Genomic DNA, 15,026 nt, shown 5'->3' with positions numbered 1-15,026 from the left:
CTTGTCAGTGTGTGAATCATATTTTTACCCTATTGTTGTTTCTTGTATCAAGTGAATTTGTTTATTATACCTTACTGTAAAGTTTAGTTGGAATATCTAAGCAAGCTGTGGCTGGCTCCCTTTTTCTCAGACATGTCCCCTATTGGTGCACAAAAGTACTAGTGCATTAATGATTTGAGGTACGTTTTGACTGACAACACTAATTTAAAGACATTAATATTCCAGTTCTTGTTTTTGAGAATAAAGTCCCTGTTATTTTAAAGCACCCATCGGCTTTTACAAATTATCAACCACTTTTCAGACTTTCTGTTTTGAAATTAAACTTGCAATTAATTTTTCATTCAACCCTTATCAGAGCTTCTAGACGAGGTTAACCGTGAGAGGGAAGAGGCTCCAAGTGGTGTTTAGCTATTTGTTCCTCTAGTTTTATAACTCAAATTCCAATGTGCAGGTTAACACCACTGGAAAGGCTGCAGCCGTATTGGCAAATAGAGACGCAACGTTATAGATTAATAGTTTTGATGTGTGCACAATCCTTCTTACAATAGGAGTATTTAAGGTTCTCCTAAAGTTGATAGCCATATATGGTGTAGAACATTGTGATATATGAACGTCTAGAAACGAATGCAACATCTAAATGTTGATGCTACTGTCATGTTCTCTGAGCAAGCCAATATTGGCACTGAATATGCAATTTTGCTTTCACTGGATTAACTATGATCCTTTTGACTAAGCTCCGGCAGGACAAAGATTGACTACCACCTAACAAGGCTGTCATTGATCTTTTAGCAATTCTGGCAGCCAACTTGTACCTTTTCTATTGTGAATCAAACACATCTGTATATCTGTGCAGGAGCTTAAATTATTTTATCAACTGAGATGCCCAACCAAGTTATTGTTCTGTTCGCATCTGCTGACTGAAACAATGTGTCAGGCACTGTGATACTAGGAACAGGAATGAATAACCTGCCAAGTCAATATGTGGATTATGAAGTGTTAAGGAGACCTAAAGGTTAACTAACAGTAGTTGAGCCACCTAAAGTCCACATATTGTATGCCAGACTAAGGTTTACAAATCTGCCACTTGGAAACTCAGCAAGTAATGAGCAAAAACATATTTATGTCAATTATATACATACCCTTCAGTCACCAGAGAATTTCTTAATGAACTGCATATTTTGCGCCCTTCCTAAAAAAGTGTGGCTAAGCCAGTAATTCATAATCATCCCATAACTGACAAGCAATGCCCATTCTCTCTATTTTTTGTGATATTTCCTTAGAATGTGCCAAGCTATACACAGTACTGTAAATATGTAGAAATGCACGCATAACTACGTTCACATATGTGACAGGTGTATCTTCATTATATTAATATGTTATGCTAGCCTGTATTTTGTTTGCTTTTAAGCACAATCTAGCAATTTGTGATGTCAGACCATATATCTACTGTATTTAATTTTCCATTTATTGAGGTTTATAGGTTAAACATTAAATATGCTACTTTTAAGCTGATGATATGCTAATTCCAGATAATGTTTTAATAGATGATGTACTTCTATCCTTCCTGTGATAGGGCCACTATCTGGTGTAGCAATTGGTGCTTTGTTGACTGAGGAACAGTGAACAAGTGGCATACTTTTATACCACCTTCCTCTTATCCTATCTATGGTTATCTTTGTGATCCTAAGGTTTGGGCACTTGTGTAAATGTTGTATTGAGATGTATTGTTAATGGGAAACTGCCAAAAGTAAACATGAACAATGATGATCATTACAAAGATATTCACGATTGCCAGTAGAAAAATAATTCTATACATTTTGCAAAACAATTACATTTTGGTAATGTTTAGTGCATTTTATGACTTGAATTTAGTTATTTGTCTAAATTCAGATTCTTTGGGTCTGATTCACAAAAGCAGTCTGAAAAAACACAAAATGTTCTTTCATAGAGTTATTTCTAGGTTTTTAGTAAGAATATGTGAAGTCCCAGTACTCCTACAACTCTATAACACCTGTATATTCCCACTCTTCCTACTGGGCAAAGTATACTCATGCAGATTTTCCATTAGTCATTAAACGCTATGAGTAATTTGTGTGGGAATGTGCATTTGCATGGGCAACATTTTTAAAATATTTTCCCCTCAGGAGAAACCACTTTTCCTGCACCCTGTAAAATATGGAATCGTCCCACCCTGGAAAGTTACTTCTCCTACCTTTGAAAGGAATAGATTCATGTGTTTCCAGGTGGGGAAACGATGTTTCTGAACACTCCTTTGCCCAACCTTGTCCATAATTTATGTTGGAAAATCTCCATGAATGGTATATTTTTGACAACTGCAAATGTAACTTACAAATGTTGTGGGCTAGCTGTGATTACTTTATTTATTTCAGCCACTGGTTTGTTAAGAATTGTGGACATAGTCACTATCTTTATTCTTGATGTTTCTCAATTGATAAGACAAAAGCTTCATACAAGTGACAAAGCTCAAGAAGAATAGTCAGGGTAGCATGGTAAGAATGATCAAAATAATAGTGCAGTCTGCTACCTTATAGATAGCTTTACCATCTAGCAGTACCAAAAATATGACTTGTATTCCACAGTTGTGAAATGGTATTATGCCAAGATGTGCAGGAGCCGAAGCAGGAATAAGAAAAAAATATTAACAGCATCACTAGTTAAGTTTCAGAGGAGACTGATGAGAGTGAAGTTTTCAAAGTGGAATATATAAAGGTGATCTGGTAAGAAACGTGAATGATATTGTGGAGCCATGCAAACCTCTGACTTTTGTGATCCAAATTTAGGAGATAAAGGTTCAGATTCTGGCTGAAACAGGTTCCCCATGGCTCTGATTAAAGATAATTCTTTTTGAACATTCGACAAGGTGGTACTACGGGAACCTAGTGGGAATACTCGAGGTTATTGAAGAGTGTGCATACTACCGTGGTTATGTTTGGGGACGTAACTAAAGGTCAAAGACAGGAGTAGTTACTGTAAGATCTACCTAGTGAGGAAGGTATTGATTTTGAGTTGGAGAGAACAGTGGTATGTATATTACTCTCCATTCATACCAGTCAGGACGTGTTTTTAATTAAAGTTGTTCAAGGGGCTTGTTGAGGAAAACATTTCTTCTCCAGGGGACTCTCTTTGATGTCCATAAAAGGTAGACAATCTTCATGAGTTCCCTCTCTGCGGAGTTCTCCCCTATGAAAAACTCTTTTCGGAGTAAATGATCTCCCAGTTTGTATTATCACATGAATTTATGAGGAATTCACATGGAAGGCTCTGCCAGGCGCAGCTTTCCATGTTTATTGCAACACATTTTGTGAATTCCAAAACATAGTAAAACTACACTGGATGAACATTTAAATGTTCAAGTGTAGTTTCACTCCGTTGTAAATTAGGCCCTTCATGTCTCCCAAACCAGTGAAATAAAATTAAACATGCTCAATTAAGACAGCTTTTTCTGTTTGTTTTATTCAAATAGCTACAAATTGAGAGTGTTTTTGGCTGAAAAACACCACCTGAAAGGGCTAAGCTACATAACATAAAACCAGAAATTATACCCTAAATGTAATACAATATATGGCAAAAATCCACCATGGTTCTTCCAGAACCTTGGTAGAACACACTCATTCGTGGTGGCCACTTCATTTTTTCCACTCTGTGAGAAGATCTTGAACAAAATCCTGTTTATTTAAATCTATTTGGCTACTGACACCAAATGCTTTTTGGTGGAGTTGGTTTTATTCAATATGTCAGGATGTGAACTTCATTCCAACCCCTTTTTCAGAGCAAAAGAGTGTTTTTCCTGACTTTCCTTGAAGTGTTTCACATGCCAGTTGTTTATTTACCACTTTGTCTGTTCTTTGTGATAAATGCCTGGGCTGTTGAGTGAAAATGAATAGGAATGTTGACCGCAAGGTCTGTGTGGATTGAATTACTGACTCTCACTCCATCAAGGACTGTGAGATTTGTTAAAAGATTTTATATAGAAAGCTGATACAGAAGGAAAGGGTGTACTTCATGGCTAAGAAGCAGGAGATTGGGTACAGTTGTTCACCAGGTGCACAAACGTCTGCTTAAAGGGGGGTAGAGGCCATCCTTATATCCTTTCTTTCATCCCATTTAGCCACTTCTGCTACTCCCTGAAGTGAGTGGGGAGTAACTACTCATCATCAGTACTCCGATTCTGATAAATGATGGAACATTCACCATCAAGAAGCGGGTGGTTGGTGCTGAAACCTTCAATATTGAGGCAAACACATTCTTCAGTGTTGAGGGGTTTGGCGATAGCTTTGTCCATGTCAAGGCACCTGTTCGGGTCCAGAGTAATTTTGAAGTTAAGAAGCACCCCATCTTTAAGAGTCTCCCTATATTTGGCAAGAACTTTTTCCCTTTCCTTTGAAAAGTCCTGAAAGATAAAAATTCTAACTTCTCAATGACTGTTGGATACTACTGATGTGGAAGTTGCAGTAAGCATGGAGCATGACTCATCTCCCACCTGTGCCAAACTTTCCTTAATGAATTCAACAGCCTCCACAACCTTCATCATATGTCCAAGAGCTTGTTGTGCTACCTCGTCAAAATTACAGAAGATCTGTGGCTGACCATTGTTGGGTGTTCAGTGACAGATCACTGTTAGTGCATTCCTACAAAAGATCCAGCCAGTTGAATTATGTCATTACACACATCATGGGACCCTACACACAGTGTCATCTGTCCAAGAAGGAGATGTTGTAGGTATGCTTACCAGGATTCTAGTTCTTGGTCCAGATCATCATCTGGATGGTGCGAGCTTTCATTGACTTCCTATAATTGTCATTAAGAACCTCGCCTCTTGATGATATCTTAGCCTTTCAAGTTCTCTCAAAGAGAGTTGTGAAGAAGTACAAAAAAGATATGCCAGACATCAACTGGAATTGCTAAAGTGGCCAGATTTTCGGCTCTGTTGAGCCATTCCAACTGTACTCTAATTTGTTGAACCAATTCATGGAGTACCTCTCAAACGAAAAAGTGAAGGTATTATGGAGTTTTTTAAGGAAGAGATGCTAACATTTGACAATTTGATAGGAGTAGCAATGGATACTGCAGCCTTTGCCCAGTTTAGATCTTTCTGCAAAGGTAAACAACATTCCTACCTTCCTTTCTGAAAAAGACAGCTGTTGGAGCAAAACTAACAGCAGCAGCCATTTCTGAAGCATAAGTCTTCTCAAATAGGAGGTACTGCCGCAGGGAAGGCCCCAACTAAGCAATAACTCCATACTACCACTATGTTCAACCATCTATCAACTCCCTGCAACTCAGGGAATTACAAAACAAATATGGGTGCTAGATATTGTGCAGAATGGGTACACACTCAGCTGTTTCAGAATGCACTCTTGTTTAATAATGTTTGCTGGGGTTTTGAGATTTATTGTGACATCATTCACCGGATGGCTCCTTTAAAGACTCACAGCTTTTGATGCAGTACATAGTCCACCCAAACTTGCATAACATCGTGCCTTTATTCCCAACTACAGATTTGCGTATCAACAATCCAGGTTTTCCCAAAGGCCTGTAGCTGCTACAGTCCTCAGGCTATTAGCGGTACACTTTGTCAGGAAAGTCAGTAGATTATTCATCTACACAGTAGCCAGACTCTGGAATACTATAACTGCTGCAAAGAAAACAATAGGTAGTGACTTCAATCAGCCCTCAACACCTGACCTTTTTCCCAGTAAGTCCTCTGCCTTTCTTCCTTCCTGGACAAGCTTTAATCCAGAATCTGGGTCTGTGGCTCCAATTTTGATTTGCAGTTTGTGCTGGGCGGAAGGTGGGGGGGAGAGCCACGCTGTGTATTTGCATTGCTGGGGTTTTGGAATGGTGTTTTCTGATGCCATCATTTCAGCCCCACATGGCAGCGCAGTTTGTCAACACAATTGGGACTCACTAATGTTGCGCCTGTTTCCAAGCCATGCAGGCTCTCGTTCCCTCATAGATCACCCCAACCATGCACTGCATCCCAAATAGAATGGGTAAATTTGTGACGATTCACCATTGTTCACACTGAGGTTGCATGTTAGGTCTGGGTTTTGATAGTGCGGCTGTTAAGCAGACCTATTGCTTATAGTATATAGAGTGCACTTAGGCCCATCCACTTCCACACCAGTGGTTGTGTTGAACTGCATGAGGGGCTACATTACAACAATAGCCCTCTCTGTCCACCCTGCTAGCTCCTTCCAGGGTGACTCAATCTAATGTAGTAACACTGAATGCATTGCCATTTTAAACCCAGACCTGTTGCCTTTGCGGATGCTTGTTTTAATTATGGGCACATTTGTAGCTGTTGTCCATGTGGCCTTAATAGAAAAAAAACTATATTTTGGTTTAGCTTAACGTTTCACTACTGAATTCACCAAGCTCTCATGCATATAATCAAGTACTTCACTATCTTTGTATGCAGTTTGGCACCTTGATAACTGGCCTTTGTTATTTAGGGAGAAAACTGTGCCCCAGCAGTGGCTACAGACATACACCCTTGTTGCCATGGTGGATGTAGGTTTAAGTAGGGTTCAGATTTATGGCTCATCCGTTCCCTTGCCTGAGTTTTCCACTCACACAAAACGTATGTGCCTCTAAAACAAAAATAATGGACAAATGCATCAGAAATGGTACACTACCCTCATCGAAATGTTGACCAGTTCTTTGGATCACGTGTACTTAAATTATTTCTTTACTCTTACTGGATTCGTTATAATTTTGTGAGGTTTTTTCCGCTGTACTAATTTTCATTGCCTTTATAAAGTTTATGTTTGCCAGATATGCAATTCTTGTATGGCTAATATGAGCATCGTTATTTTGTATTCCCTTAAGGGTGAAACCAACAGGATAATAGCATCCCATATGCTGAACAAAAACTCTTCCAGATCCCACTGTATTTTCACTATCTATCTTGAGGTAAGTTCAACCGGAGTCGTGTTTCTAAACGGAATACGTTATTATTATTATTATTATTATTATTATTATTATTATTATTATTATTATTATTATTATTATCAACAAAAATTATACTCGTGTTCCTATACAGAGCTTGATACTTCATTTCTGACATTTCTAACCGTTGCGAATAACATATTTTACTATTGTTCAATATATGGTTTGAGTTAGAATGCGTTCTGTTGAAAGTTATGCAGACGTTTGTACATCTCTGAGGGTCTCAGTACAAGATGGCTGGAAAATGGTGTCAGTTACCAAAACGGGAGGAGTGCATAATTCTAGAGGAGGGGGTGTTTTTGAGTGTGGTGGAATTATCCCTTTCTACAAGCTGGTCCTCGAGGGCCCCCCTAAGATATGGGAAGCTACTGGAGGAATTGAGAATATGGTACCCAGTTCACATGGTAATTCCCCATTTGTTTTACCCATACATGTCTAGGTGAAAAAAACAGAACCCGTGAAGTTACTGTGGGATTTCTAATTCTGATGGGAACCAGTATCTCCCCTTAGGCATTACTAGGGAACTCATAATAAGACCCTTAATTACTTACAACCTTAGTTTATTGCCGCTGTAGTAATTAAACAAAAAATATGTATGCAGTGCAGGACATGAGGGGGATCAAGTCGAATCCCGAATCCGGTACTTATAATTAAGCCGTATCCAGCTTCAGGGATGGCCGGCCCAAGTGAAATATGCTAAATTTGTCCCGCTCTAATTTGTGATCCCGAGGATACATTCAGAAGCACCTGCACATTGTCCTTTTTCCATTTGGAGCAGCGACCTATAAAGGGTTTAGGGTGTTTCTGATTTTAACACCCAGCTGGGCCCAACACAGACGTCTTAGTTATAGCTCCATTAGCCATCCTTTTGTTGGAGTTTCCTCCTGGCTGAGAGCTAGCTGGAGTCTAACACATAGATGCTATGGCAATGAAGAGAAACAAAGGCACCAAGCTTGTTAACATTTCAATGGCACTTAAGCGAAACTATGATTTTGAGGCAAGATTTTAACTTACAAGGGACTGCTTTCTGTGTTCGGGACACACTAACTCGGCTCCAAAGGGAGGCCATTAACAGACCAAATGTCACCCTAATGTTGACGTGAACAGTAAAGCATCTTTAAACTAGGTGAAAAACTGTTTGGTAGATAAGAGATTTATTCGGGAATACATTGCAAGCTCTTTGCCTGAATATGTCAATCTCATTGGACAGTTATATTGTTAGTGATTGAAAGTTGGCTTCTAGACCACTGCTGCCCTGACATGGCTGTGGCCGACACACAGACACTGAGGCTTCATTTTGTAGTTCATATCCAAGTAAAAAGATGATTCCTATGAGAAGGGACACCAGCTGCCTGTCTGTTTTTTTTACACACGAATGAGATCCTTTTCCAAATCTGGGATTAGATCACTGTTGACAGAACTTGTCCTAGAAATTTCTTTAAAGGAACACAAATGGCATAAGTTTTGTAAGAACTTTCAGTGAGTAAGAGTGAGGGAAGTGGGGCTTGAATTTAGTTACTACAAAGTTTTGCACCAATGGCACATATGTCATCAGTATTCTAACTGTTTGAGGTGCCATGCTTCAGGTTGTAACATGGTACATCTTGTTTGGGATTGCAATGCAATTTCCCACTTCTAGAGAGACATATGGGATTTGATTACAACAAATCTAGGTCAGAACCGCCCCCATCACACCAACTTATGGTTCACAAATGCCATAGTGGTGGAAACATTGGGGATTTTGCATCACTGGATATCGGCTGTTATACCACTTTATCAAGCACGTTTCACAGACATGCATATGATGGCCTCTTACAAACTGAACAATCTAATAAAACAGTTCGAAGAGTTGTGCGAATCTTCTCTAGTGTAGACACCTTTCAATAAGATGTGTGACTCTGATCAGTAGAAACAGCCCTCATACAACTCACTCCCAGCCTGTAACTAGTTTTAATTTAATGGAATATTCTGCTTGGGTTGCTCTTCAATATTCAGTAAGGAAGTTGAACCCTTAACACTAGCTCACATAACAAGGTACATGCAAGGGGAAGACAATGAAGGGTGGCTGATTTGGATTAATATCTGATGGACTAATCTTCTTATTTATTTGATGGACGATTTTTGGAAAATGGGTTATTGGTAAGGGCAGGTAAGTACCTACACTTAGCAATAGGCCACTAATCTCCACTTAGGTCCAGTTAGGCCTCAATAAATTAAACCCAGCTCAACCCTTGGTAGCTTGGCAATGAGCGACAAGGCTCAACTTAGGAGACAAAGTGTAAAGCATTTTTTAAAGATCACAAAACAGTAAATAAGTAAACACAAAACACAAAAAATCCAACACCAACTTATAAAAATATATATTTTTTTTATCTTTAAAATGACCCCAAAATGAATAAAATCGGACAACAAGAATCAGAGATATGGATCTTCAAAGAATTAATGCTTTCTAGAGCATAGAAGCAAATAGCACCAATCTGGTCGTACCTCGACTGGGGCAAAGTCAAAGTTTGAGGCCGACCGCGATGGAGCCCTGCTCAGCTACAGCTCACAGGAGGCCTCGGTCAAAGGTTGACCTTCGGACTTAGTCGTTTTTCTGGAGATTTTCTTCAGCTGGACCAAGTCACCAGTCCAGTCCAACCTCCTTGAACTCTTCCTCAGATACTCGTCGCGGGAGCCCTCGTGGAGATTTTTACCTTCGGAATTAGTCGTTTTTTGGAGATGAAAATCCTTTGACCGGGGCAAACCTGATTCCTGATGCAACGTCCCTGGAGCCCTCTTCGGATACACTGAATGGGAGGTCCCGGTCAACTTTCTACGTTCCGACTTAGTCACTTTTTCTGAGATTTTCTTCACCGGGACGAACCTGCAAGTCAGGCCGGGTCGTGGTTGAGGCAAGCCAGCTAGAGTTGCCGTGGTGGGCGGTCCCTTTATGGAGCTTTTTTCCCACAAGTTCTCCAAACTTCTGGATCTTCTTCCAGATGTTCTTTTAAGGTTCTTTTGGTGTCCACAGCTCACCCCAAGGTTCCAGTAGATCTGAGATGCTCCTTGAGGGTGCAGACTACAACTCCCAGAATACACCTGACGCAAACTCCAAAATGGCCTCTGGGCAGTGGCCAGCTGGTCAATTTCTTCAGTAGTTGGTGCAGGGGACTCTGGTTAGCAATTTTTCACCTGCAGTAAACAGGGAGTCCCTCCTTGAACCAGTTGAAGCCAGGCAAAGTCCTTCTTGTGGTGAAGCCCAAGAGTGCAGCTGATGCAGTCCTCCAGAGTGCAGTGTCCTGGTGCATGTCAGAGGTCCAGCAGGCAGTCCTTCTTCTGTAGTTCTTCCTTGTTGGAATCTGGTAGGGATCTGTGGTGTGGGGGCAGGTCTGCCAGTTTTATCCTTGCTCATGGGTGAGAAACAGGGGGGTCCTGGTTCACCAATCAGGTGCAGGGCCCTTCCCCCTATGATGACTACTTCTTGGGAAGTGTGGCAAAAATCAATACCAGGGAGCAACATTCCTCAAAAATCCATTGTAGCTGAAAGTGATTTTTGGAGGTTACATCTGGCTGAGCCCACCCAGTGGTGTGGCTAAAAACCTTAAACACACCCTTCTCCTGCCCTCTCCTAATATAATCATGGGGCACCTAATTGTCTGGGTTTGCAGGATGTGAAGGAGGTGCTGGGTTGCTCCAAATGTCCTTCCCTGCCTCTGAAGACCAGTTTGGCAGCCCTCCCCCTTCCTGCTTCCCCTTCTGCCGAGGGAAGCTCTCCTCCCCCAGGCACATCTCTGTGTTGAGACAGGCCACTTCACACCTCATCAAGGCAGCCTGGCCAGGCTGCCAGAGTTCGGCCAATCAGAGCAAAGCAGCAAAACACTGCAGGGCTGAAGTTGGCAACTTTTCAGGTAACGTTTAAAACTCTTTACCTGAACAAGTTATAGTAAATCCAACAATTGTAACTCGTGATATTTATTATAACAATTAATTTGATACCAAACTTATGGGATCTGTTACTTAAGGGGACTTCATAAATTGAAATAAAGTCTCCCCATTCTATCCTATGGAGGCCATTCACTACAATGAGGGAAAAACGAAATTGGCTGTTTTACTTCACCAGGGCTTATAAAATTATGTTTATAAGGTCCCGGCTCATGGTTACATGGCACCCAACCCCAGGGGCACAGAGGGCACACTTTAGGGGTGACTTGTTCTAAAAATAAGGTATTTTAAGACTTTGGAACTACTTTCAATTCCAAAGTCGAATTTGCATTTAATTTTAATTTAAAATCAGCCAACAAGGCAGGCTTGCCTTTAAAATTACAATGGGCACCTCAGCAGTGCACTTATGGGTGTACCACCCATGCTGGGGCCCCTAAACCTCCATGCCCTACCATATACTAGGGACTTATAGGTAGGTTGACTTAGACAATTATAATTAGACTAATTTGCATACTGATTTGACATAGAGCACAGGCCCTGAGACTGGCTAGCAGTACCCAGGGCACTCTTAGAGTTAGGAAAACACCAGCAAAGGTGAAATATTGGGTCAAAAAGTCAGGGGGCCTCTGCAATCGTCCCTGTTTTCTCACAACAATGTCTATGTCCTGTACATAACACTCTTTTCTCCTGCCCTTGTATTTTGCTGTCTGATGCTTGACGGCATTGTATTGTAGTGCATTTACTGCCTGAACCGTATTATGTACTGATTTCCAGAGTTTCTGGAATGCAATTTTAATATACAATGAAGTACAAGAAAGGATATACTAAGCGTGCCTGATGAGCAGGTTAGTATTATTATACATCACTATAAAATGTATATAGAGAGATGCTTAAAATATACATAATTATATTAAGAAGGGTATGGTGGGTGCAGTTCACTAGCTGCATTAACTTGGACTTCAACGTACGGAAAGATGTTTCATAAATGAGCCAACAAACCCATGGATAGCTGCAATTTCTGTCTTTCTGTCCTTCTACTCCAGACCTCTTTTATACTCTTGCTGATTTTTATCACTAACGTAAGTGACAACAGTCGGGACATGCAGCACTAATTTTTAAGGTCCAAACCTCCCAGGATGATGGCTTGTAAGTGATCGGCTTCTAGCAGCATACATTCAAAGCACTTCATTCCAGCTGTCCAGATAATCCCTTCCATGCAAGAATACTGCAATGGTCAAGTCCTCTCATTGATCTACAATTTACAAATGCTTTATATCTCACATTCGAACCTGGTACTATGCCTGATAGGTTTACTCATGCATTTGTAACTCCTTTAAAAAAAAAATCTTATCCCATTGTTCTCATCAGTTGTCGACCAATCTTGCTACATTTGTCTATCACTTAGATCATAAAATCGTAGGTAATCAACTAGCCAAGAGTCTATCTGAAGGCAATAATCTATGACATGATTTTTGGATGGGCTTTTGCCATCACTGTGGTACTCAATCAGTTCTTTTTCACATTGGCTAATCTGCATGGGATTGTGGATGACGGTATCAGTAGGCTGGCTTTATTATATCTCAAAGCTGTTTTTATTACTATCGACCACAAACTACATTTGGGTAGACTCCATGATGGAAACATTGATAACACTACTGTAGACTGTTTTTGTTTGTTCATCATGGCATGAAGGCAAGATGTGTGCCTTCTTCCGTCCTCTTTACGGTAAATAGTGTGCAATGAGCATTCCTCAGGTCTTCACTCTTTAATCCAATTTAATTGGCACCTATATGAAAGCACTTGCCAAGCTCATGGTTTCCTGTTTTTCTATGTACGCTGATGATACCCAGTTCATACTTCCCATTAAAGCTGGTCAGGTGACTGCTTCGGTTCTTCTTCTGTAGGTACTTTTGTGAAATCAGCATCTCTATTTTTTGCAACCAGCTGAGATTGAACTAATCAAAAGAGAGGTGATGTTTATGAGGGTCTAACAGAACCTTCTGCCAACAGACTTTAGGGACTCTCCCACGCCAGTCCAGATTGTTTAGCTTCTGGGCTCTAAATGTAACTCCAATCTTTATGTTGCATTTCAGAGTTTGGCCCTCTCTTCCTTTTATTTGTTCCAGCGACATATCTTATTCTGCCTGGCCCATACCAATATGCCATTAGTTTGTTTTCACCTGGACTATTGAAATGGTTTATATGTAGATGTAACCAAAGGTTCCATAGTTTAGATCCAGGTGATTAAGAATCCTGCTGTAAGGCTGCTGTTTGGAACCATGAAATACACCTTTGAATATCTTGTGCTGAGGAAATAGCACTGGTCAATGTATACGGGTAGGTGTACCCACCATACCTAATCTAGCCACCATATCTACCTACCACACCTAACAGATCAAAGCTACCTACTTAATACACCTACCAAATCTATCTTCCCGAGTATAATAAATTCCTACCTACCCTTCCTAAGTTATCATACCAATTTGCCATACTTACCATATCTAAACAATCTACCAAATCTAACCTAATTTGCATATCCTATCATATTGTGATAGCATCCCAATTAAAATCCTCAAATATGCCTCCAACACCCACTTTCCTACCATACCTACATACCATATCTAACCTACCATACATGCTTACCCTTACCCTACTTTACCTAACCCAACATGTCCACCATAGCTAGCCAACGATACATGCCATACCTACCATACCTAAACAACCTACATGCGTAGCCTATCATACCAAGCCTTCTTACCATTTCTACTCTACCTATCATACCATGCTTACATGTAATACCTGCATACTTAACCTACATAGCAGACCTAACCAGTTCTGCATTACATACCTAACCTACAGTACCTACCATACCTAACCTGCCTCTACCTCTGTTATCCATATAGCTACCCTGAGGTGGAGGTGTTATAAAAAAGTGCAAGTTATTGCGATGGGATCTCCAGCAAAGTTGTAAAGTTGTAATGGCCTAAGATAATTCGATCTATATGGAAAAAGTGTCAACTACAGCTTTTGAAAGGCATTCCTTACTAGCTTTAGCAGTGCTTGTTTTGGACTGCTTTGGATTGATTGACATAAGGATTGGTTTGTTTTGTGATGTCAAAAATGAGTAAAATCAAGATGTAAGTGGTGCAATGAGGATATATAAGTAAAGCTGATAAGTTAAAAAAAATGCTTACAATTGCACTGCATTGCTTTGTCCCTACGGTTTACTTCAACCATTTGTAAATTAGATTTCTATTATTTATGTCTTAACAATTTGAATACTAGACTATAATACCCTCTTTTTGACCAGTCTCATTCCAGGACATTATCCAATGCAAAATACACTATTTCCAAAATTAATCTGGTGGATCTTGCGGGTTCGGAGAGGCTCGGAAAGACCGGGGTAAGAAAATGTTTCACATTGTCATGTGTGTCTCAACATTAAGCTGAATTAAAGACCATCATAGGCCATGGTGGCTGATTTTATTTTAAACCACTGTGCATGGATATGTATTATACCTCAATGACCTAATTAACAGGGTTTTCTTAAGGGTGCAGCCTTTTAAAGGATCCTCAGGCTTTGACCAAAAGCTAAAAATAGTTGCACAGTTCACAATTGAACGCCAATGTTCTTCTTAATTAATTGTCAACACTTACTAGTCGTATAAGAGTGAGGGTTAACCCAGTCTCTATGTCATAGTGCATGTCCTTTGCAATGCTTGTTAATTGCAAGGTGTTATTCCAAAAGACGAATGAATATTGAATATCACCTGTGGTTGTACCATGTTTAACCTGTCAACATGCTGTTATTGTACAAAATTAATTCAAGCATCCCACCACTCGCCTTCATGTTTACTCCGGTGCGATGCCCTAAGCAAGACGGGTTTGCCCAGACATGGGTCCTGTGCTCACCTTGCTGCTGGAATCAACCGGCACTTGTTTGAAGAGCCCTAACTAGGGTAAAATCGGTCCTGGGTTGCTTGCGTTCCAGTTCAGAGAAGACCTGGTTGGCATTCAGGCTGGACTGTTCCTATTGGAGCAGTATCAAGACTGATTTGCATATGGCTACGTCTAATCTGAGGTGGCATTGTGGACAAAGAAACTATGGGCTGGGTTGGGGCCCCAGTAAT

General features: G+C 40.4%; 1 protein-coding gene across 6 annotated transcripts in view; it reads left to right on the top strand.

The window, feature by feature from the left end:
- KIF9 (kinesin family member 9) overlaps positions 1–15,026 on the top strand; it is a 483,408-nt gene that overhangs the window by 60,541 nt on the left and 407,841 nt on the right. For all 6 annotated transcript variants that reach the window (XM_069210940.1, XM_069210938.1, XM_069210939.1 and 3 more), the window contains 2 exons: positions 6,853–6,936; positions 14,207–14,299. In XM_069210940.1, coding sequence (XP_069067041.1) covers positions 6,853–6,936; positions 14,207–14,299 — 177 coding nt within the window. The remainder of the gene's footprint in view (positions 1–6,852; positions 6,937–14,206; positions 14,300–15,026) is intronic.

Source organism: Pleurodeles waltl, chromosome 10, assembly GCF_031143425.1.
Source record: "Pleurodeles waltl isolate 20211129_DDA chromosome 10, aPleWal1.hap1.20221129, whole genome shotgun sequence".
Lineage (NCBI taxonomy): Eukaryota > Metazoa > Chordata > Amphibia > Caudata > Salamandridae > Pleurodeles > Pleurodeles waltl.
This window is presented reverse-complemented; position numbering and strand designations above follow the sequence as displayed.